Source organism: Python bivittatus, unplaced genomic scaffold, assembly GCF_059951505.1.
Source record: "Python bivittatus isolate LINGU-HERP-01145 unplaced genomic scaffold, Pbiv_v1 ctg000220_np1212, whole genome shotgun sequence".
NCBI classification, from domain to species: Eukaryota; Metazoa; Chordata; class Lepidosauria; order Squamata; family Pythonidae; genus Python; species Python bivittatus.
The window spans coordinates 33,777,405-33,801,786 of record NW_028277048.1 but is presented as its reverse complement, the minus strand read 5'-3'; the positions used below and the strand labels follow the sequence as shown (position 1 = coordinate 33,801,786).

General features: G+C 40.3%; 1 protein-coding gene across 1 annotated transcript in view; it reads left to right on the top strand.

The window, feature by feature from the left end:
* The window catches only part of FAM20A (FAM20A golgi associated secretory pathway pseudokinase), a 44,141-nt gene extending 21,345 nt beyond the window's left edge, over positions 1–22,796 (top strand). Inside the window, exons 3-12 of the mRNA XM_088138308.1 lie at positions 456–637; positions 1,853–1,903; positions 5,419–5,497; positions 6,413–6,505; positions 9,812–9,927; positions 11,710–11,890; positions 12,879–12,988; positions 15,120–15,201; positions 18,177–18,236; positions 20,993–22,796. Of these exons, the coding sequence (XP_087994434.1) occupies positions 456–637; positions 1,853–1,903; positions 5,419–5,497; positions 6,413–6,505; positions 9,812–9,927; positions 11,710–11,890; positions 12,879–12,988; positions 15,120–15,201; positions 18,177–18,236; positions 20,993–21,254 (1,216 nt within the window). The 3' untranslated portion in view covers positions 21,255–22,796. The remainder of the gene's footprint in view (positions 1–455; positions 638–1,852; positions 1,904–5,418; positions 5,498–6,412; positions 6,506–9,811; positions 9,928–11,709; positions 11,891–12,878; positions 12,989–15,119; positions 15,202–18,176; positions 18,237–20,992) is intronic.
* The last annotated feature ends 1,586 nt before the right edge of the window (positions 22,797–24,382 follow it).

The window sequence follows — 24,382 nt, the reverse complement described above, 5'->3', positions numbered from 1 at the left end:
CCTTTTACTTCTAACAGTCTTAATTTTTAGTTCATTCAAATATTGTCCTAGGATTTAATATGTCTTCATTTCTTCTTTGTCCCATTACCCAGAGTTCTTCAAGACTTTAACAAATCTCTTTTGTAAATCCAATAAGAAAAAATATATCCAGGTCACTCTCTTGATTTATCATTTGCATTTCCCTTTTGAATTTTAAAATATCAGCCAATTTTTTTTGTAGATCCAGTGAAACATCCTTTTCTAAGTCATTCTCTTGGCCTGTCAGTTGTAAATCTACTTTCAATAATATCTCTATCTTGTCAGATAAAATTTGTTCTACATCTGTCATTTCTTCAATAACATCTTTTGGACATAGTCTATCCATAGAAGCAGACATCATTACTATTAGCAAGAATTCCTTTGAAGTGATTTTTAATATTTAGGTAAACACAAGTTCTCTGCTCCATGTATTTCAGAAGACACCAGGTTTACAGAGAAGAACGCAACCTAACCCTGGGTTCAGTAATTCAGCTCAGACAGGAGGCAAGCTGGCTCCAGTTCCATCTGGGAATCAGTCGCCATGCCTTGTATCCACGGGCCAGCCCTATGGTTGACCGGCTCCTTCAGGACACACAGGAGCTTAGTACCATCAGTGCGGGTAAGTAATGCTTTGAATTGTTCTTAAAGGCTACCAGATCTGGGGTGCAAAACTAATCCAGATGACCACTAGGATGCATCAAGAGTTAGAATCTCTGGTAGTCAGCCACATACCATTCATGTTCTTGAGCTTCATGCTCAGATCACAAATAGGGCTGTGAATTAGTTATGAATAGTCAATTTCCTGGGATCCCAACTTGTATCTCAGGGCTGCATAGGGTCAGAAGACCTTGGATGTTTTAATACATGTAAATGTAGTTAAATAATCTTAAGTGTTGTCCTGATCCCATCTGCAGGGAGGGACAAGGGAAGGCAAATGATGGCACACCTGTCATGACATAATCATGCATTCTGTTGGTATTGTGATGTCACTGACATGAGTTTATGAATTACAAGTTATTTGTATGATGATGTCATTGGGTACATGCCATCATTGTAGCTTTTCCCAGACATCTGTGTCCCCCCTTTCTCTTTGGGGTATGACTCCCAAGACAAGATTCAAGTAAAGTGCCCTCAGTCTGAAAAAACAAACAAACAGTGTACTCCAATCTATTTGAAGAAGACTGCCTTAATTATTACAGTAGCAATGTCTGTTCATATAGAGGAATGGACACTTTAATTAGTGGGGGTTCCTTTGATTTTTATTTTATTTCTTTTGTGACAAGTAGATAACAAAAAGCATCAAGTAGCATTAAACGAAAAGAAACACATAATTGGCAGGAACCGCTTAAGGGGATCTGTTCAAAAGGAAGTTGAGAGTGCAATCCAAAGCCCCTGAAAGAGAGAGGATTTCTTGGAGGGGAAAATTCTGGTCGGGAAGCCCTTTCTACCCTCACTCGTCTCCATACTCTTGCCAATATGGGGGGGGGGGTGGAAATTGTAGGATATAGTAGAATGTTCTTCACTTCAGAGCACTTGCACTGAAACCCTGAATGTATCCCACAGGAAACTTCTTTCACATGCCCCCTCTCTTAACCTGCTCTAAGGTTTGAGAGAAGCCACCATGATGTCATGCACCTGATGACATCACCGTGCAAATAATGTGCAATTCATAAACTCATGTCAGTGATGCCATGATTTCATTTTGCCAGCTAGTGCCCCTTCCATCTTGTATGGAACGTCGCAGTCCTGCTATTGCCAGGGCATTTACATGCTTTCTATCATCTGTCTCCCTTCCTTCTAAGAAAACATCCCGAGGTTTTCTTTTTCGTTCCAGATTACAGCCCGGATGAGAAAGCCTTGCTAGGGGCCTGTGACTGCTCCCAAAGTAGGTGAAATGCTACTCTGTCTGCTACCGTTTTTGACCAATGTGTCACAGGAGTCCTTTTGGTGGTGGGGGCTGATGGAGTTGTATTAAGAAGTTGTATTAGCCAAGTCCTCAATATTCCCCTTGGGCTTTATTTAGGGGTCTATCTCACCCAGCCCTAAATGTTTAAAGCAACTCTAGTGCTGTGATGTAATTTCCCCTCAGAATTGCATAGCTATTAAAAGGCTTGCTGTGCATTTGTTTAACCAGTATCAGATCTCTTAAACTGACCTTGAACTGGATCGAGGGGCACTGGGATTTGAGAGAAATCTACTGGAGGAAGGAAGGAAGGAAGGAAGGAAGGAAGGAAGGAAGGAAGGAAGGAAGGAAGGAAGGAAGGAAGGAAGGAAGGACATACATTCCTTGATCCCTCTTCTCCTCTTCAAGGGGATGCAAGCGTGCTCATCCTGCTCTGAGGCTCCCCTCCCCTCTGTAGCAGTTTGTCAGGAGGCACGAAGGCTACAGCCAGAAAGAGAAATCAAGCAAATGGCCTTTCCTCCTTCATCTTCTAACAGAAATGGAGCTCCTACTAAGTTGACCCAGCTCACTTTGAACACTGCATTTTCATATCTATCTATCTATCTATCTATCTATCTATCTATCTATCTATCTATCTATCTATCTATCTATAAGTTTTAAAAAGAAGATAAAAGCTAACTAAAACTAAAGTAAAGAAAAGAAAAGGAAGAAAAAAGACAAAACTCCAAAAAGAAAGAATAAAAAAAAATAGAAATATTTCTTCTGATTTTCCTTGCAGCAAATATAATTACAAAGTTACATCTTACTCTATGATTACAAAAGAGAGAGAGCTCTCTTTTTTTCTATTATCTAATTTTTTTCTAATCCTCAAAACCACAGATCATAAGTTTGTTTTTTTCTGTTTCATGCAAAAAATCTATAAGGGGTTTCCAGTTAGCAATATAAGTAGATAATGTTTTTTCTCTAATCAAGGAAGTCAATTTTGCCATCTCTGCAAATTCCATCATCTTCACCAAGCATTCCTCCATTGTGGGTAATGCTGAATCTTTCCACTTTTTAACATATAATCTGCAATCTCACTGCAGTTGTCATAAAGAAAAACAAAGTTCCATGACTTTTCTTCAGCTGTCTGTCCATCAGTCCCAAAAGAAAAACCTCTGGATTCAGTTGTATATAAGTCTTTAAAACCTTCTGAATTAGTGTATGTATTTGTATCCAAAACTTTCTAGCTTTTTTACACATCCACCAAACATGGTAAAATGTCCCTTCATGTTGTTGACACTTCCAACATAAATTTGAAGTACTTTTATACATTCTAGACAATTTCTCTGGTGACGTATACTTTTATGTGATATGGGCAGTTATATAAATATGATAAATAAAGAAATATACCAACAGTACATCATTTGAACACTGCATTTTCAAGTTGGATCAATAATGGTGAATCCTGGATTCCTTTAAATACCTTGAATGTACGTAGAAATCAATAATTCTTATTGGACTAAAAGCACCCCACAGCTTTTAGGAGTTTAAAACACTTGATTGTACACTAATAGTAGTGCATTCAGGCAAGAAACCTCTTCCAAAATGAGTTAATATTAAATCGTAAAAATAAAAGCAGACTCTCTCAAGCCAAGGTCAACTCCTGGGGACTGCATGGATCCCTCTGTGTGGTTCTCTTGGCAAAAGTCTGGGACTGGTGCTCATGGCCTTCCAGAATGTTTTTGACTAGCCAGCAGCTTTGGGACTTCCTCAGGTCTCTTACTGAGTTCCCGGCAAGGTGTGACCCTGCTTAGCTTTTTTGAGATCAGCCAATATTAACAAGAGGGATTTGAAAAATGAAATATACAACACACGCACACACAACCCACTACCCACCCCGCTAGTTTCAGTTTCTCTCATTCTCTTCCCCCAAGTCCACTTTTTGGGGGAGCTTTGATAGATGGCCTCTCCAGACTAGGATCACCAGTTTAAATGGGAAATATGATGGCCGCCAAGTAGTAGTATTGTGGTCTTGTTCTTCCTCTAAGAGGCTTAGGATGATACACATGTGAGATAGATTTGGCAAGTCACAATAAGCCCAGGGTCATCCAGAGAGTTTGCTTTGTGGATATGGATTTGGGCTTGGCTCCCCTTGGTCTTAATCCAATCTTCTACACTACCAATTCTCACACCTCCACAAATGTCTTAGTTTTACTATAGATAACAAACAGGATGGAAGAAGGATTACTTCCCTCCCTCCCTCCCTCCCTTTTTCAGAGCTATATACATGGGAACATGTCTTTATTAGGGTATTGCTCTGAGTTTGTCTCCCACATTTTTATTGTTAATGAAGCCTATTGGACTAGGCCCTGGGAGACTGAGATTCAAAGCCATATTTAACTACAGAAACTCACTGGGTAATTTTCAACCAGCCACTATCTCTTAGAATAACCTACTCTACAGGATTGGTGTTCTGGGAAAATTGAAGTAAGGAGTGCTATGTATGGTACCTGAGCTCTTAGAGGAAAGTGGGGTAAAAATTTAACAAACCAAGAAATAAAAATCCCCAAAGGTGTCTCTCCCTGTCTCTCTCTTAAAAAAAAAAAAAAAAGACAGAAGAAAACAAATTCAAGATGACACTTCTGAATTGCTGGCCTCTGTACCCACCTCTTTCACCCAAACTTGTTTTAGCTTCACAGGGGGCCCAGAAGTTTGGCAAACTTCTCCCCAAACTGAATGATTAGGTTCACCTAACTTCTTAGACTCAGCTAAAATGAAGTTGGGTAACCTGTGATTCAGCATGATATCCAGCCACTGTCTTCGCATCTTGAGCAAATCAGACCATCATGTTAAACTATGATATGATTTGTTTGGCCAGTTACATGAACACAGGAACTGTGCTTTGTTAACCTGAGATTCAAATTGCATGTATTGTACAAGCCCAGCCATTGTGTACCATTTGGAATCAGCAAGGTTTTCCAATATCTCCATGAAAATATGCCAGGGCAACACAACATGTAACTTGTTAATACAATGGCAAAGTTTAGTCCAACTCAGTTAAGCAAATACAGAGGTCCAAGAAAATGTCTAGAGAAAACATGAGAGATGTGAGGAAGCAGTGGTGGAATATTTACTATTTTTATTGTATGTGTGCCTAAGCGCAATATAAGCAAAGCAATACAAATACAATACAGACCAGTAAAAGAAAAATGAAGAAACATTATATTGGAAATTTTCAGGGAATTCTCAAAGTTGTAGGTTGGACATATTTTGAGACATAGTGCTCATTAATAGGTTAGATCATCTCTATGTAAAATTAATATAGCATATTACTCAACATAGTAAATGGCTTCCAACATACAGAGGTGATCTAGATACTGATCATCATATGCCACACTTCATAAGCTCATTCCAATTCTTTCTTGAGACAAACATTATGTTTCCTGTCAAGTTTCTAAGCAAAACCTTTGGTTTTAACATTTGAACAAGGAGCTGAATCTCTCTTCATTTCTCAGTTGTGAAACCCAGCGGGGTGCACCTGAAACTTGTTTTGCGGTTCCAGGACTTTGGGAAAGCCATGTTCAAACCAATGAGGTAAGTTTGCATCACTTGAAAATGGCCAGAGTCCTCTTCACTAAAGTATATTTGGCAGAGCTGCAAAAGTTGGTGGAAAGATAACAAGAGGAGAAGAAGCAGGGATTAGAATTTTGTTTTTATTTGTGGTGGTAGGTAGAGTGATAATTTTTAAAAAATACATAAGGTCTGCCTTAGAGCTTGCAGTATACTTTTCATGTTTTCCCACCTCAGCATGCCCAAAACTGTGCTGCTGATTTTCAGCAATTGTGCGGAAAGGACGAAGCACACAAAGGGGTTTGGAAGCTGCATACAATCTCAACTTGGCTCCTCCCAACTTCATTGAAGGGCTAAGGTTGTGCAAAGATTTTGAGGGGGATTCAGAATGATTATGCAAGAAGACACCTAGAAGTTGCTGGCCAACCAAGTGCCAACTGGATGTGACACCATTTACATCATTTGAAAATTATGGAGAGAATGAGGAGCAGATACGGGATGAGGCAGTTCAGACTAGGGAAGTGTAGCTTCTGATCATTTGCTCTGTTGTCCTGACACTGACTCAGGCCTTTTGATGTGAATAGCAAGTTTCGTCCTCAGCTAGGTAAAGAGCCAACCTGGATCAAGATCACATTGGGGGGCAACAGAGGAAAGTCTTGCTATTCTTCCCCTAATGGGACTCCAGTTCCATAGCATGGCTATTTAGTCTTCTCAGTATTTATTAAACATATTGGTGGTGGTGGTGGTGGTTAGTTTGGGCCTGAGACAGATCTAGAAGAGACTGTTGAAAGGAATGAAAAAGGTCTGAGCCATTGAAAAGCAGAAAGGAAAGGAAGGAAACCCTCTTTCTAGCTAATGTCAAACACTTTTCTTAGACTCAGAAAGATACTTTGTTTTACGCAGAATCCTTTCTGCTAATTACCTGGACCTTTCTTTCAGACAGAAACGAGATGAGGAGACTCCAGAAGATTTTTTTTACTTTGTTGACTTTCAGAGACACAATGCAGAAATAGCTGCCTTCCACCTGGACAGGTAATTCCCAAGTAACAATTACCTCCTGAGCTATTTCTTTAGAAAGGAGCTTGACTGAAACTTCAGAGGGGCAAGGCAATAAACGCCACAGACAAAACCCCGTGAGTAGCAAACGTGGCGGCACTTGGGCCTCTGTGTCCAGCCTTTAGTCACTGGCCATGAATTTTGGAGCTGTTTGCATCGCGGAGTGAACGTTCTGGTCTGCTCTTCCCTTTTGGCAGTTGAAAACCTCAAGGGTTAGGGGGGGAAAAATGCAACATTATTGGGGAAAACTGTCACTTGGCACAGAAATTAGGTTCTATATATAGGGTTCCCAGGTTTAATTTCCTCTCTTTCCAGATAGGGCTGGCCTAAAACCAGTGCCGATTAGTCTAGAACAGGGGTGAGAAATTTGTGGCCCTCCAAGTTACTGTAGTTCCCAATATCACTCTCCTTTAGCCACGCACGTTGGGGGGTTGCTGACTCCTACCACTGGTATAAGGAAAATGACATTCTCCTATTGAATGAGGAAGTCTTCCCTAGACAGCTGAGGAAAACAATAGGCAGGGAATATTATAGTTACCTCATCATTTCATGCTCTGCATGATTTGAAGATTTTCGTGTTCTTTGAGCATCTTTAAGGTGCAGGTGTATCATCTGTCTGTGCAGTGCAGAAAAGGGCATGTGAAAAAATTGTGGTGGCATATGTTCTAAGCATGGGGTTGTCATAGGAAGGGAAATACAGTTTTCCTGATAATTTTATACTACAGCTCTTTCTTCTAAAACATTGTACAAGCTTTTCAGATGGTTCCCATAGGCATTACTTTTATCTTTATTTATGTTTTATTGATTTTATTGTAATTTATTGGATTGATTGTTGTGAGCCACTCAGGGTCATTGAGAGTCAGGCCTCATGCAGGTTTAATAAATAATTATTTAATACATTAGTATTAATTATTTGAAAGGTCATTTCTTGCTTCAGGTCATCCCATCCCATCTTTAAATAACTTATAATCATTATTTAGTAATGATATTGGTCTGTAATTTTTGGTTAAGTTTAAGACCTTTCCCTCTTTGAGTATTAAAGTAATATTAGCTTCTTTCTAAGACTGTGGCATCCCCTCTCCTTGTAGAAGAGAATTCATTGTATTCATTCCATTGGCAGATCCCATTCCACTAGTGGATGAACAGCCACTAGATACAACCCACTGCATGTTCATATTTCATACATTACAAATGAAATTTAACAAAGAAGGAGGAAGAGAAATTGGTTATAGTCTCCAGCGACATACATCTTGCACATGTTTCCCACCAAGCTGATTGTGTTATACTAGCCAGTTATTCTAAGCTCTGTTAAACTCCCTTTTTTCTGCTTGAGATGCATCTGGCAGGTCATGATGCATGGCTGGTGGTAGACCATGCTTGGTTTGATGCATCAGGAGTCCTGATCAAGATCCAAGCCTAAGCTTTATTTGTGTTTATATTCTGCAAACAGCAGGCTAAAAAGCCAATTCCTGGGGGCATTTTAAGAAGCTTCTGTCCCATTATTAGTTAGTCTGCTCGGTGGTTACTGACTCACTAACCAATACCATTTTGTTTTGCTGACAAAAAAGCACCAGACCCCAGAGCATCATTTGCAAGCTTTATGGTATGAATCAGCCCAGACAGTCCAGACTTCTCAGCATTTACATGCTGGGAAGTACTCTTGCTGGCATTTAGTGTTTCACTTGAGCATCCATCAAATATCTTAATGAATTGCTTAAGTGCTGAGGAGAACAAAAGCAGAAGTATACAAGGTTATGGAGGATTGTAATCAACTCCCCCTGTGTAGTTAAAGCTATTACAGGATGAATAAGTGAGGGGTTGCTTCGATCTAGATAACAGTTGTTAAATATTAGTAGCAACTACCAATATTAAATCTTTTATGGCATAAGACATAAAACCCTTTTTGTTTGAGCTAGGAATATCGTATCATATTATTCCTTTCTTTGTGTAATTTGTATAATCCTAGACCTTTTATATAACATGCTTAAATTGTGATCTAATGTAATGGAGGAGAAAGTTGTCCAGCATGAATAGAAGTTTTAAATTTCTGGGAATATAATAGGTTGGAACAGCTGCTCCTGGTAAAATTTCTCCATCCATGCCATTATTAAAGTTCAAGATGCCCTAATTCTCCTGGTATCTGATCAGTCCAGTTAAGTTTTATCCCTGGAAATGCTCACAACAAAAGAAGAATCAGAGTACTGGTGCATCCAGCTTAGCTTTTCTCAATGTATTCTGCAAATGTATGGGGACTATAACTCCTAGAATCCTCAGTCAGAATGTCTGAAAATTCTGCGATGCAGTCTTACAATAACATACCAGTAGGGTATCAGATTGGAAGAAAGTTAATCAAGCCCAATATTTGGCTCACTGGCCTTCTCCAGCCTGGTCCTTCAGTGCCCACCATTCTTATGAGAACAACTCTAGGATTTCACCCTTCCCTGGGATTAAAACGTGGATCATTTGCCTACAGTGCATGAACTTCTTCACTGGCCTACCATGGAAACCTCTTCTTGGGAGATGTTTAAGTTACTACTCCAGCGCCATCATCCTTGCTTGCAGAAATGTGTCAACACCCAACTTCAGAATATGAAGGGCCCACACTGAACTCACAAGTCCTACATTCTGATCAAGATACAAAGGATACTATATTTTCAGCCTTCTGTACAGTTATGCACTTGGGTTTACCTTATCCTTTTTTCGTTTTCATTAGGGCTACTTGTTTACTTTGAACTTTCCTGAAACCGAGAATTACTCATACGTATGTCAATAGAAAACAGTTGCCATTTTCTAGCTGGCTGGCAATTTGACAGAAGCCTGGTCAGGGAATTCAAATGGGCACAGTCATCTCCAGCCTGCTAGATGACTCTCAAGTCCAATTTACAAGGATCCTATTCTGTGAATACCTTGCAGAAGAGTTAATCCTATCCAAACTGAACCGGCAGTACAGTGTAAGCGTACAGCCCTGGCCATCCTGTTCCTTATTCTCAGCTGGCTGTCAGTATTCAGAACATGTTCAGGTTCTGTAGACCTTTCTGTGAAGCACAGACAACCTTCAAAGGATGTTCTGAACAACATGGAAAAGGCACTTTCTCCATACAGGAAACTACTGTGGATTATACCATTACAGCAGACAGATTAATCTAGCAAGAATTGTATGCTAATGTTTACAAGATATAATAAACAGATTGACCAGATGCAGTTTAACAATTCTCTTCCTGTGGATAAAAGAAAGATCTCTTTCTTTGTGTTAGTCTGAGCGATACATTTTGCCCTTTGCAGAATTCTGGATTTCCGTCGCGTCCCTCCAGCAGCTGGGAGAATGATTAACATCACAAAAGAAATTTTAGAAATCACAAAGAATGAAATCTTACAAAGTGTCTTTTTTATTTCCCCAGGTAAGTTTGTTTAATTGATTTATATTCAGTCTTTCTACTTTGGTGAGTACTCAAGGTGGCTAGCACATTTTAAAAACAAAAACAGACTATAAACAGTTGAAAACATAACATAAATTAAGAACTATAATCAGTTTACAGTAAAATCCCGGGTGAAAGAGCAGTGTCTTTGCAGATTTTCTGTACTGTAAAGATTTACATGGGGCCATATGGAACAAATCCATTCCATATTCTGGAAATTGTACAGAAGGCTTGCTCCAATATTCTAGGAAGATGAATCTGTGACAGTGGGGGCATTTTTCAAAGGTTCCTTAAATAGTAATGCCATAAGCTATTTATGTCTTGAAAGGACAGTGGCACCACCTTAAATTGGGATGTTCAAAATGTGTGATACCACCCCTGCACCTCCTCAAATAACAAATAAATTTCTGTACCCCACCTCCACATGAATAAAACTAATTCTATTTGAGTTAGAGATGGGCAAGAATAAATGTTTCACTTATTAAAGATGTATCACTTTCAATACTTTCCTGAGACTTTTTTCAGCGCTACTGGTAGACTGGTCATCTTTAGCTTTTCTCTTAGCACACAACAGACTCCGAATTTAAAATAATAGATAAAAATACTGAACTTCACTACAAGAACATGTAGATTTTGACAGCCATTCCAAAAGTTATGGACAGGCTACTATAGGCCATGCCAGCTGTTGTGATTGGTGAGGAGTTTTGACACATGGCTATACCCATAAGTTTCTTTCAAAACTTGCTCTTGTTCTCCACTTGCATGTGTGAGATTGCTCCAGGTTTAACCAGGCAAAATGGGAGCAAGTTTTGTCAGTGTTCTCGCTTTACTAGAACAAGCCTGATCAGCTTAAATGTATCTGGGAAACCTGAATTCACCAAGTAGATGTATGCAACAAAACTGAGACAGACATATTCTCCAGGAATAAGTGTCCATGGATACTCTGCCTGTTTATATAAAACCAGTGTGCCCAGAAAATTTGTCATATTGGACAGGCCCCTCATATTTAACTATCAGGGAGAGCAAGTGTTGGCCCTATCATACTTCCCTGGTAGCTAAATCTCTCAGCAGTGTTCAGACCTCATAGTTGTACTAAGTAGATATTCAAAAAGCTGCTTTGTAACACAAGGTTTTGTCATTCTGCAGTTTTAAAGGCTAAAATAATGCTGTATGATGGCTGAGTCAAAATTATATAGAATTTATTTCCACGCATTACAAAAATTGTGTATCCTTGCATGTGGGTATCGGGGAGCAGAGGGAGGGGGGAATAATGGCACATGCATCATGACATCATTGTACAAATTTATTTATTTATTTATTAAATTTATATAGCGCCCCCCCCTCCCCCACATCTCATGTTGTGGCTCTGGGTGGCGTACATAGTCAAAAAACAAAACAAAAAAAATCAAAATAATTAAAAACAAAAACATTAAAAATACAATTAAAACAGTTGGAAACGATAATAAAAACACAAGAGAATGCATTCAAAGCTTAAATACAATGCAACCATTTAACAGGCTCCACATTTTCATGGGATCCCCAGGCCCGATGACAAAACCAAGTTTTAAGGGCATGATGATGATGATGATGATGATGATGATGCAACTTACAGGCATCAGGTGTCACAGTGTCATTATATAATCACCCCATTTGCACAATGACATCATGATGAGTGTGTTTTAATTTTAACATCACTGTGGCTTGCTATGGACACCTGTGTCCCTGCATCAGTCTTGTGTCTCATTCAGCTTACTCTCTCCATAGCCAGCAATGTCTGTTTCTTTGCGAAGTGCCCTTATATGTGCAAAACAGAATACGCCGTCTGTGGGAACCCTCACTTATTGGAAGGGTCCCTGTCTGTTTTCCTGCCTTCTCTCAACTTGGCACCGCGAATCTCCATCCCCAACCCATGGATCCGATCCTACACCTTTGCTGGAAAAGAGGAGTAAGTGGGTAAATGGACCTCTCTTTTTGCTTACTGGTCATACACATGCAATGCCTTCAGAGAGATGCTGTGCTACATTTATTGGGCATGGCAGCTTCTGAAAGGCCCTTGGTACTTCTGTTTATGCAGAAGAGAAACAAGGATGTAACCCTAGGCCCAGTTACCAGAGGGTAAGTCTCATTCAATTCCCCAGGTTTAGCTCGCACCTCTACTTTGCATTCCTAGTCTGGCCCAGCCAGAAGCAACCAGATGTATTTGGACCAAAGTTCCTATCCACCATAGCCAGGCTAGCAATAAATACTGTTTCCATTTTGTACTGTAAAATAACAGCTTCTAGGAAGCCTAAACAGAAGCTTATATGGGGGCGGGGGGGGGTGCATATGCAAGTGCATGTGTGAAGAGTAGAAAATTAAATTTTCTCCCTAACCCAGTCAGGACAAAATAGCTTCTACCTAAGCCAATGGAAGTTCTTTGGGTGGTTTGGGGCCACCCCTTTGAGTTGCTACAGTGGCATAAAACTGGACCAAAAAAAAAAAAAAAAAAGCAAACACCTATTGTGTGCATTGCCTTAAGTTCCTGGAAGAACGCCAAGATATAAATATGAAAAATCAGTAACATTAGATGTAGGCTTCCCTTGAAATATAAATGCCAACTTTGGAGAACCCATTATTATAATGACTGTGAAGGGGAGAGGAGGAGAATTAAACTCCTTTTCCCAACAGAGTAGAGGGTACTCAAGCTTCTCCACAGATGCTCTTTAGATGTTTTAAAATCTTTACGGCTTTGAAAATCCCTGCCTACTATTTGCATTCACTTTTGGCCTTGGACTCAAGCGTTTGTTCATATGGCAGGCGAAACCCCAAACCATCCACTTCATTTTAGATTCCAGTGTTGCACCAACACCTTTTCCCTCTGTTTCAAAAAAGACAACAGATGGGGAAGATGCTGATGCCAGCAGCAACTCTCCTCTCTTTGATCTTCCTCCCAGGTGGGAAGTAAATCCTCTCTACTGCAATACCGTGAAGGAGATTTATCCTTACAGCAGTGGCAGTCGGCTACTCAATATCATTGACATGGCCATATTTGACTTCTTAATAGGTAAGTAGGAAGAGGGAGGGATTGTGAATCTCGTGGAGCGGATGTGTTCTGTCCAAGAGTAGAAGTTTCTCACGTGGCATGAAATCCAGCTAGCTTAGTAACTTGCTGACAAATTTAGAAACGGTCAGGTTTTCTGAGCTGGATTCTCCGGTTTCGTTACGAGGAGTGGAAGGGGTTGGCTAATTCCCTTGTCCTATATCCACAATCCAGAGGAAAGCAATGCCTTTGGGGTTTTTTTGCTTTTTCTCCAAGAGCAAAAGATGGTTCATTAGGTAATTAGTTCTATTTTATCCTCACAACATTCTTGTTGAAAATCAGCGACTGACCCCAAGTCATCCAGTGAGCTTCTTGACTGAACAGGGAAGTGAGCATGTTAGTCCATCATAGTCCATCATTTCAGCATCCAAACTCTCAATATGGGTTTTGTTGTTGTTGTTGTTTGTTTGCAATGGCCAAATTATAACTGATAGAAACATAGCAGAAGCAAATATTAAAGTTGTAGTCCCCCTCCTAAGATCCCAGTCCAGATGCACTGACTCATATACTTTCTCTGTGCTTTGAATATTATATAGTCATGCAAAAGGGGCAGAGCATTCATTCATTCATTCCAATTTTGGTATTACAATAAAAACAGGTCATGGCATTTTACAAAAATATCAGATGCATCTTGTGTCATGAGATTTTGTCTACTACAGTCCATTCCAGTGCATTAACTTCTCAATGACGTTGATATTCTGAATTGTTTGTGCTAGATTTTGTCTCCATGTTAACAACTAAAACACAAAGGTACATGTCAGAACAAGCCTCTTAAAAGGCTTATTTTCTACCACACTCCATTGTGTATCCTTCCAGAATTTGGCAGCAGGAAGCAAACACATTTTATGACATGTAGCAAATGTCTCCGGTCGATTGTTTGGAATTTTGAGACCATATTGTGAACACACTCAGAAAACGGTTGCCATGCTATGATGGCCTTCAAAATCCCCCTTTATCAGAAGGCAAACTGATAAAGTTGCTTCTCATCACCACTTTTACCTCCCAAGATGCCCTCTACCCCCTCAATTTTGGGGGTTGCTTTTTCCTCCAAAACAGATGGATGCACTTACTAACAAAGCATTGGGTTGCAGCTGTCTATTCTTATTTAATAAGAGGAGCTTTTGCATTTATGTAGGGCTTATTGTATGTTTCAGGGAGTACTTTTCTGTGCAGTGTTCCTATTTTTAAATTAGAAGAATGTAAAAACAATGATCAGGAGATGGTGGGAGCCCATGTTATATTTCCTGGCTTTGCACTATGTAGTAAAAGCATTCCAGCTCTGTTCCTCTGCTGGGCAAAAGGATATTGCATGCTTTTACCAGATTTCCAAATGTCAAAGTCTTGGCCTCGTCGTGAGGCCACATATCTTACCTCCTCTGAGTTTCAGCCAGAGGAAGGAATAATTAAATAGTTGAGAAGCTTGGAGTCCTAATAAAGAATCCGGTGTACATGCCATGAAGATTAATAACCTTTCCTATAATAGTGGTGTCTGGCTGGATTGCAGAAAAGCAGTAATGCCTAATTGACCACAACATGCAACATTAACAGAACTACAGAACAAATGAGGCTGCAATTTTGTTTGTATACACACTGGCCTGGCTATAAATCTAAAATAACTCAATGAGGCTTTCCTCTGAGCAGGCAGACATGGAATTATACTGACAGCCATTCTAGTCCTTGGGAGAAAATAGTGACATTTCATGCATTAATATGTGTGTATAACCAGGAACTCAGTGTGAGCACAGTCTCTGCACCCCATCCAGAGAAATCCAGATGTCCCCTTGAGCATAATAGCAAGCTGAGCTAAGAAGACCCCACAGGCCATAAGGAAAGCATCAAAGAGTAAACCAATCAGTGCTAAGGAAAGCAGTTGTGGATCTGCATCCTGAATTGTCAGCCTATGTGACCCAAAAGCTTTCAGTAAGCTCTTTAAGTTGCTGATGGTCCCCTCACATTAAAAGGGTTTGGTGTCACTTGTCAGCACTTCTTAATCTGTGGATCCAAGGTTATTTCTATATTTAAATATTGGATGTGGGTTTGCACGCATACAGAAATGGATTTGTTCTCCATGCTCCTTCTTTTTGTCTTCTGAAAGGCAATATGGACCGCCATCATTATGAGATGTTTACAAAGTTTGGAGATGATGGTTTTTTGCTTCATTTGGATAACGCAAGAGGGTAAGGCAACTTCATCATTATCAGAGTCCTCCACCTAAGCAACCAGCCTTGACAATTTCCAGGTAGAACTGAACTTCAGTTCATAGATTGCAAAAAAATAAACAGACATAAATTGGCTTATGCAGCATGGTAAAATCCCAAGTTAGATTAAAACAGGGCTTCTATCTGCTTAGGAGTTTCCTATACTGACAGCCCTGATTCCTTTCCACTTTTTTCCTCCAGAACTTATTTGAAGGTAGGAAACCAGGAAACTGCCTTAAACTGACTGATTTCATGCCAAGTTGTAATTGGCCAGGTTCATCTACAGCAGAAAACCCCAAACAAATCAGCCACATGATGGCTGCTCATAGTGCAGTTGGTGTCCCTTTGCACTGTTCCAGAATGTTTGCCCCTCTTGTTCTGGACTGTTGATAATGACTAGTCCTGGATCTCCAGGGAATCTGGCAGCTTTTCCAGACATCCCTGGGGATGCCAGGAATTGGTTTGCAGCCAGGTGTTTTGGCTTTCCTGAAACTGATGACTTCCGCATGTGTGGGAGTACAACTCCACCAAACTTGTTTATTGGCTAGTATTTACTTCACATATTGGGTTTGAAAAGGTGAATTTTCAAATCTGAATTTGACAAAAATGTGGTTGGGTCCATGTGATGGGTGAATTCATCCTTGAGGGAGAGGATGGTTCTGCTTGCCTTGAAGGAGGTAGTGGTGCTCCTGTTCCTCAAGAAGTCATTGCTGGCTTTGGACAATTTTCCTACTCTCCAACCTCCCTGCTTTGGGGAATATTGTTGAGAAGATGGTCAGGTTGTACCTTCAGAGGGCTCTGGAGGAAGTGAAATATCTGGGTCCTTTTGAGTTGGGTTTCAGGCTAGGACATAGCACAGTGATTGCATTAATTGTACTCGATGATGAACTCTGGCAGAACCAGAATAGAAGTGGTGCTGGTCCTGGTTCTCTTTGACCATTGATCAAAGTACCCTTCTGGACTGACTATAGGACTGAGAATGAAAGGTATAGTGTTGTGGTAGTTCTCCTCCTTTCTCCATGGCCAGTTTCAGTCAGTGTTAATGGGGCAAGAAGTCAAGCCCAAGCTTCCTGAGTCATAGGGTGCCACAGGGCTCAAGGCTCTTGACTCTCCTGTTTAATGTCTACCTGAAGCCACTGGATGAGGTCATCCATTGACACAGGGTCAGATATCATCAGTATGTTGATGACATTTAGCAGATACTCACCTGACCAAGTGATGCTGTCCAGATCATATCCCATTGCCTGGTGGCTATTAGAGTCTGAATGGGAAGCCTCAGGCTTCATCCAGCAAGGCAGGGTGGCTGTGGGTGTAGAAGTCTTCTGATACCAGGGGTGGGAAAGGACCTAGATTATATCTTCTGGGGTTGGGATGTACAAATATCATTTCAATACTAATGATACCTGAATCCATGCAAGCAGGTGGCCTCTCTCAACAGCTTCATATCGACACTAAACAAAATTTGTGGCCCCTGCAGGAGAACCTTTGGACCTTCATATGTTGCCGAACCACAATTACTAGCAGCCCCAGTTAGTGTGTCAAATAATATGAGATAATGCAAGTTATGTTCAGTCTTTTCATGGATCTCATGCATGTGCCCCGTAACTCTTTCCAGGCAGGAAAGGGCTAAATTAGATACACGCTGACTTGGTATTACATGCGCTTTTCAGCTATTAATGGAAATCAATGTACCTGACGTGAGCATTCCAATATTCTGCAATCTATATTGGCTTTAAGCTGCTTAGTTTTTTCTGGGGAACCTGGGAAATTATTAATTTTAAACCGGAGCACTAAAGATATCTGTTAGGAAAATTCTGAGCATGTATATTGAACTACAATTCATGGGATCTTGGAAAGAAGTCAAAGACATAAGAGAGAGAGAGAGAGAGAGAGAGAGAGAGATCCCCTCCGAGGTTTCAGAGAGAGATAGAGGGAGACCACACTTTAAGTCAGAAGAAGAATTCAGTAATGGTAGTCAATCAGTACTGAAATATGGACTTGAACCAATTCAAAGGACGTAGTTTGCAGCTGATTTTAAACCAGTTCATACAGATACAATCACATACTTCTAATCAGTCATGTAATTTGGTCTTAGTCGCAGGACTTTCAGGGCAGAAATATCACATGTGAAGATCAGTACAGTATAGGAAATCCTCTCTTTGAGAGCAGGAAAGGCAACAGCTGGCTCTTTAGCTGCTGTAAGACTGCTGCTCTCAACATCCCCATTATTAGCCATGTGGCTAGGACTGATGAAAGTCTGAGCTCAGCAGCAAGTTGCCTATCCTGTTTTAGGACATCAGGGCTTATGAAACTAGAGGCAGCATGACTAGTGGCATAAGGCTGTGCAGCGAATCAGCAAACCCATCCCCCCCCCCCCCCCCAGGACAGATTGTCAAGTGACTTGCAGAGCGGATCAGCAGTATTGTCCTCTGGAGCTATGGTTTCAAAAATGTAGCACATGGGTTCTTGGCCCCTGGTGCAGTATGGTCAGAATTATACAGGTTGACTGGGAAGTCAATCGGCAAGAGATAAGGCTTGTTCCCTACGATAGCCACACCCTTCAGTTATGCTTTATACTGTCATCTGTGTAGTTTTCTTGGCAACCTTAAATAAGTGGGTTATCACATCCTTCTTCAGAATGTTTTCTTTGGTTCCAAGTTGCGCCAACAACCCTACAATTCCCAGATGGTCCCAAACCCAAATATGAATCAGACTGTCCCTGTTTAGTTTCCAGGTTCAGCCAACATTGGCTAGATGCTGCCATCTGTTGATTTTGTAAGCTTCCTCCAACTCCCCATGTCTGCATTTTGGATACAAATTCAGTCAGTATCAAGCCACCCCTTTGTATCCTATTGAACAGTTTCTTTAATGACCTCTCTAAAACAGATTCTTTTCCACCATCTTGGGTTGTTTGCTATGCCATTACACTGGCATTTACTTGTTTGTTCTCACAGATTTGGGAAACATTCCCGTGATGAGGTCTCCATCTTGGCTCCACTTGAACAGTGTTGCATGTAAGTACTTGCCTTTCCACATCGGTTTAGTTAAACAGAAAAGCTACAGGCTGTGGCCTGGGGAGCTAGCAAGCAAGTAATCACTTGTTTTGCCTGATGGTGCTAAATGAGACAAGCCAAGTCCAATAGGTCCAAGTTGTTAGAACATGGAGCAATATCCAAAGGATTTTCCCAACTCCTCTTTATCTCTCAGATTCACCATCTGGAAAATGAGAGAGTCCTAAAGAACCAGGAAAAGTGCATCTCACACCTTGGACAATGTTGCACTTGTTCACAGCCCCGTGTGTGCACGTTTGTGTGTGTGTGTGTTTGTGTGTGTGTGTTTGTGTGTGTTTTCTGTTGATTTTTAAACATCTAGCACATTTGAGAAAATTATTCTACGATAGTTTTCTAAATTATCTCTAACTCAGACTACAACGAATTCCGAGCTGCGTGCACTCACTAAGTTTTCCCAGCCTTACTGGATGTTCATCCCTTTCCTTCCAGACCTGCTATTCATCAAAGCACAAGGAAATTGAGGCATTCATTTTGATCCCTGTCAAGAACATTAAGACTTTATTGGCTTCTAAAGGGACCAAAACTTCATCCATTTCTTTTGTGTCTCCCTGCAGTCATTTTGGGGTGTCGGATTTGCTCATAAATTGTAGTGCCTGTATCCTCTCCAGGTTATTCTTTTATTAATTCATATAAATCAACAATTGGTCCTTCAAGAAGTTGGGCAAAGAGTTATTCTTCCTCTGGGTTTCTTCCTCCAGCACAGCTAACCAATTTCCACTATGTTCCCTCTACATTTCTATAGAAGCCGATGTCAAAAGCATCATCTCAAGCCATACAGATATATAGAGCCTCCAGGTTTCATTTCAAAAGCCATTATTCATACCTTGCAAACCATCTGGTTTATAATTATAGGGTTGCCAGTAAATCTTGTACACGTCCTTCAAGTCTGTATGCTCTAAATTGGCTTCTGCCCCCACCTACCCTGCAATAATCACCTTTTCTCTGCCAAAAACTTTTCCTAGCTCAATATTTTAAAAGGAGGATAGGGCAATTACATCAAATCATTTATGAACATTAAAGTTGCTTATGGTTATTGTCATTATATCAAATATTTTCCCCTTAAAAACTCTGCTCCAAGTATTGTGAGTTTGCCTTGCTGTGTGACATGTAATATATACGGAAGCCATATTCACTTCAGTTTAGCTGCTGTGCTTTCTCTATCTCCTGATCCTGACCAATAACTCTTAATTCTGTACAAAAGATAGAGTTTTGGGGGGGGGGACTTTATTACAGAATTGGCTTTGTGTGCAGTGCACATTTTGGGTTTGTTATAGAACATGGACAAAAAGGGAGCCCAGCTTAGATTTGTGTGCCAGCTTTAAGGCTAATTTTATAAACCTGTATGTTTAGGTTCAACTGCTCTGTGACAAGTTCACAGTTCAGATATAAGCAGTTGTCTGTCAGAAATTTCAGTGAGATCATCTGCACTTTGGAAGAGCTAGGCTTAAGCTGAAATAGGTCGTTGTTCCTAGTTATATAAAAACAAGCAAACACACACCTCCATGGAGTTTCAAGAGATATGAGTAATCATGCTGCTTTTGAGCGCTCTGTAAATTCCTTGTCATTGCACAGGAGAAATATATTATTAGGTGTTCTAACATGAGATCCAGTTTGAATAAGAGTAGAAAATTAACAGTGAGGTCTATCTACACTGTTTGGAATTCAGTCATCACAGGAAATCCACTCATTTAAAGCATCTACTTTCACAGATTTGTTCATCCCCCAAAAGTTGACTATTGAAATGTGAATGCTCCCTAAGTGAAGAAGCCATTGCAGGAGAGTCACTGGGAGTCAGGTGGCATATAAATGTAATAAATAATAGTTGTTGTTGTTATTACTATACACAACAATGTGAAATCACAGCTGCCAGTTCTTTAGCTGGTGTTGGCCTTCATTCGCATTAAGTTCTTCCCAAGAACCCAGGATGCTGTAATGTATTGGCGTAGTATATGTGCAGATCCAAGCAGTGTGGCCTTTTGTAATTGACAGATGGAAATTTTGTCAACATGCAGATTTTCTAAGTGCCATCTAAGGCTTTTTGATAGCTGGCAGCTCAGATGCTAATCAGGTATACTGTTACTAGGAAACAGGTGCTTTGTTTCAATATCCTTCTTATATCAAAGTAACTTTTAAACATATACATACTAAGTGAGGCCATTAGCTACCTGTTTAGCAGTGGCTAAGACTCATCTGCTGGAGCCTTGCACAAAAGAACTATACTTAGAATTAAGCCTGTTCTTAATTGTACAGGATTTTTTTTTTTCCAGAATTCAAGTAGAGCTCATAGTCCTTCCACACAATAATATACTTTGGAGCATGTCAGGGTTTCTTCATGTTACTGTTCACGATGGGTGCCTAGGCTGTGGCTCCTTTTCTTAAGCAACTGAGAGCTTCAATTCTTTACCAAACATTGCAGAACACCAAGAACTAGGAGATCCAGATCTCTTTTGGTTCCCTGATCTTCTCAGCACCAGACAAGGATCTTTCCCAAACCAATTTACTTTTAGTGGCAGGTGCAGACTTTCCACATGCATTGCATATGCCTTAGGTTAGGAATTTGCAACAGCTTTTCATTTTATGTCAAGTGCTCTGTTCAGCTGTAAACTGGACACATCAATATTTCCAATACGAATAAGAATGCTTGCATCTTGAGTTTTTTTCATAAACAGCTTGACTCACATGTCTTTCCCTTCCTTTAGAATAAAGAAGACCACCTTGTTACGGCTGCAGCTTTTAGCTAAGTCAGACTACAAGCTCAGTGATATCATGAGGGAGTCCCTCCTTCAAGACCGTCTTGCCCCCGTGTTGACAGAAGCCCACCTTTTGGCATTGGACAGGAGGTTACAGATCATCCTGAAAACTGTGGAGAAATGCATAGAGGCCTTTGGAGAAGACACTGTTGTGGCTGTTGCTAAGCCTTTGGAACCCATGGCTTTTGACAGAATGACAAGGCCAAGCTAGAGTCTAGGGAAAAACTAGAACCTGAACTTGAAATGAATGATTGTGCTTCCTTAACCTTGACATTAAGACCTGGGAGGAAGGCAGTCACAGCAGACTCAGGAAACAACTGGGTGGTTGAAACCTGCAGCTTTGGCCTCAGATTTATACATGGGAATCACATATACACCACCTACAATCTTTCTGCCTCTTCTTCAAGAGATTGAAGACATACAATCTTCTATAACTACAAAACATGCCCTTCTCAGGATTTGCCTGGGCTCTTGTTGCCACACAGCATCATGGTTAGACTTGATTGGTGGCTTGAATAAAGGAGGGGAGGGGCAATGAAAAAAACATTTCTGGCATGCATCCACATTGTGATTTAGGACAATATTAACAAGGTGGACATGTACCTCCTCAGGGATGTTTACTTTGTGGAGAACCATAGTGGAAAATCTAGCAGCTCTTGGCAAAAGCAAGCAGTGAAAATATGCTGATGTGGTGGACATCCTGGCTCTAATCTACCTTAGACAACTACACAGTAGAAAGAAACGAGCAGGCATAGAAGTGTTATTTTAAGGCATAAAATTTCATATGTGTCAAGGTTGCCAGGGAAGGGGAAATTGCTTTTTCCCTTGTGTAGGGATCCATCAATTTGGATTGCATTGTGGGTGCCTTCAGATGGTTCCAGATGTCCTTGATATCAAAGCAATGCACATAAGCTGCAATTTCACATTATAACAATTGCCACTGAAATCCTTCCAACCATTCACTTTGGAACAATTGAACTGTAGGAGCAGCATCTTGATTGGGGTCTCATCACCAGCTAGCTGTAGCGGTGCTTCTTTTTCACACAGCAGCAGTATCACAGTGGAAGGAGAACTTACACACACACACACACACACACACACACTCAACACACAAACATACAAGAGCCTTCAGTGCAAAGTCTGGTGTAAAGAGCAGCAAACAGAAAATGGGCTGCAGCATAGTAAGTGATAGAAGGAAGTGAACCAAGGTACTCCACACCAAGTCTAAACGCGTTCTGAAACACATATGGAAGTTGCAAAAAGATTTTGCACCACAGCGCTCCTGTTCAGTCAACTGCACACTCTTCTAGGAACCTCCACTTCCTGTCACATTTTTGCTAATAACCACTCTTCAACACACTATAAGCATGGTGTTCACTGACTTTGGGTACTGATTTTTTTTCTCCTCCCTTTTTTTTCTTGAAGAATTTTTGTTCCTCTAAAACTTCTGTATTTAGTAGCACTGATATGTTCACACCGATCCACTTTAGAGGAATTTTTGTTCCTCTAAAACTTCTGTATTTAGTAGCACTGATATGTCCACACACCCAGTTTTAAAACTGGATCTAGCTCTGGCAAGGGAAATATTAAGGTTGGCAGCACTATGACAGGCCCTCTGGACTACAATGTATCATCAAAACTGGGTATGATGCTGATAGTGAACCCATGGTGTTTGGGGAAATGAGATATCAACTGTTCTAAATTCTTTCCCTGGTAAATTTATGCAAGATCATTAAAGTACAGTTTTTTAAAAGTCTGGTCATCTGAACCATGACCTCCACCCCCCTTCATGTAAACTTGGGGTGTTTATCCAATTGCCCTTCAAAACAAGTACCAGATTTAATTCACCAAGGAATGTACACAACTCCATGTGGAGCCCCTACTGCTTCCAGTGATTCAAAATATTAGTTGGTTTCACAGCTGAAAACAACCTCTATTTAAGCTTTCCTTACAAGCATTAATCGTGGAAGTTAACAGCACAGATTCTGCTCATGCACATCCTTTCCCACCTTTTTTGGGGGGGTCTGGACAGAATAGCCTGACCCCTACCCCCAAGGATTACCATTAGGCTTTGGACAGTCATTCAGCATAGGAGGTATGATGATGGAAGTACAAAGAAAGACAAAGTCAAGAGTCTAGTGTCAACTCCTATCCCATGTTGGAATTTCACCCAAACTTCCAAATCCGTTCAGACAACTTTCTGAATTTTCAACAGGTTCACTATTATTACCCATGGGGGTTGAGAATTATGGTAGTGTATTTGGAGAATACCAGGCTAGGAAAAAGCTTCCATATTGAGGTATGCTGACAGTGTATTCAGTTTTAACAATGAAAGCCCCATATTCTTTATGACCCCTATCCTAAGACCTATTTATAATTTTTTACCAATTAATATGCCCAAGGCTAGATCTTCTACAAACAGGAAATGTGAAAGTTCACTTTCCAATTGCTGTCTATAGACACAAAAAGGCATATTCATGCTTTACTATACAAATCCAGGGATAGCATGGCAACACCTGCAAACCTTTGCTACTTGAAAGGATACTAATTCATTATTTCAACTTCTTTGGGCAAATTACATGGAGACTCTCCATAAACTTCCCTGGAGGAAAATAGCTCAATATTTGAATTTTGTGCATCTTGATAACCAAAATTTTCATTTTCATTTTCACTCCAGCACTTGTCGTCTTTGAACATGGTTCATGAAAGAGTATCAAATTGGTTATATTGTGTTATTTATGTCAATGATTGTACAGTAGTTCAGCTCCCTCTACTGATAGTTTCCAGGTATGAAGATTCAAAACATTTTGTTAAGAAATTGCATGGTTCCAAGGGCCATGGAGTTAAAGGAACACATCACCATAATCACTTTGGATCTGAGGCAGTAAAGAAAACTGATCAGTTTCCATGAAGTACAGTCACTGCCTTCAGTGCTCTACCTTCTAGGCACTCTTCTAAGTTTTCCTCTGTAATGCCAACATCAGCCATGTATGATGTTCAACAGTGGGTCCTTCTCAATACGGGAAACTTAAATACTAATTCTGGTGTACTTTATTACTCATTAGTATATAAAAAGAAAAACCCAAGATGAATTTGTTGGCTATAATCAAATATGTGAAGTCTGTCTAGATATTTGGTTATCAAAAGGAATAATAACCCCCTACAATATTGAACACCCCAGTAAATCATCTCTCATCAAGTAATCTTACAAACCGTTCATATTATTTATGAATATTGTGTTTTCATACACAGGTTGATGCCAAAGTGACAGAATATTTCATTCATTTGACCAGTCAGCCTCTAGTTCAATTTCAACATTTTAAAGCATAGTCCATGTTT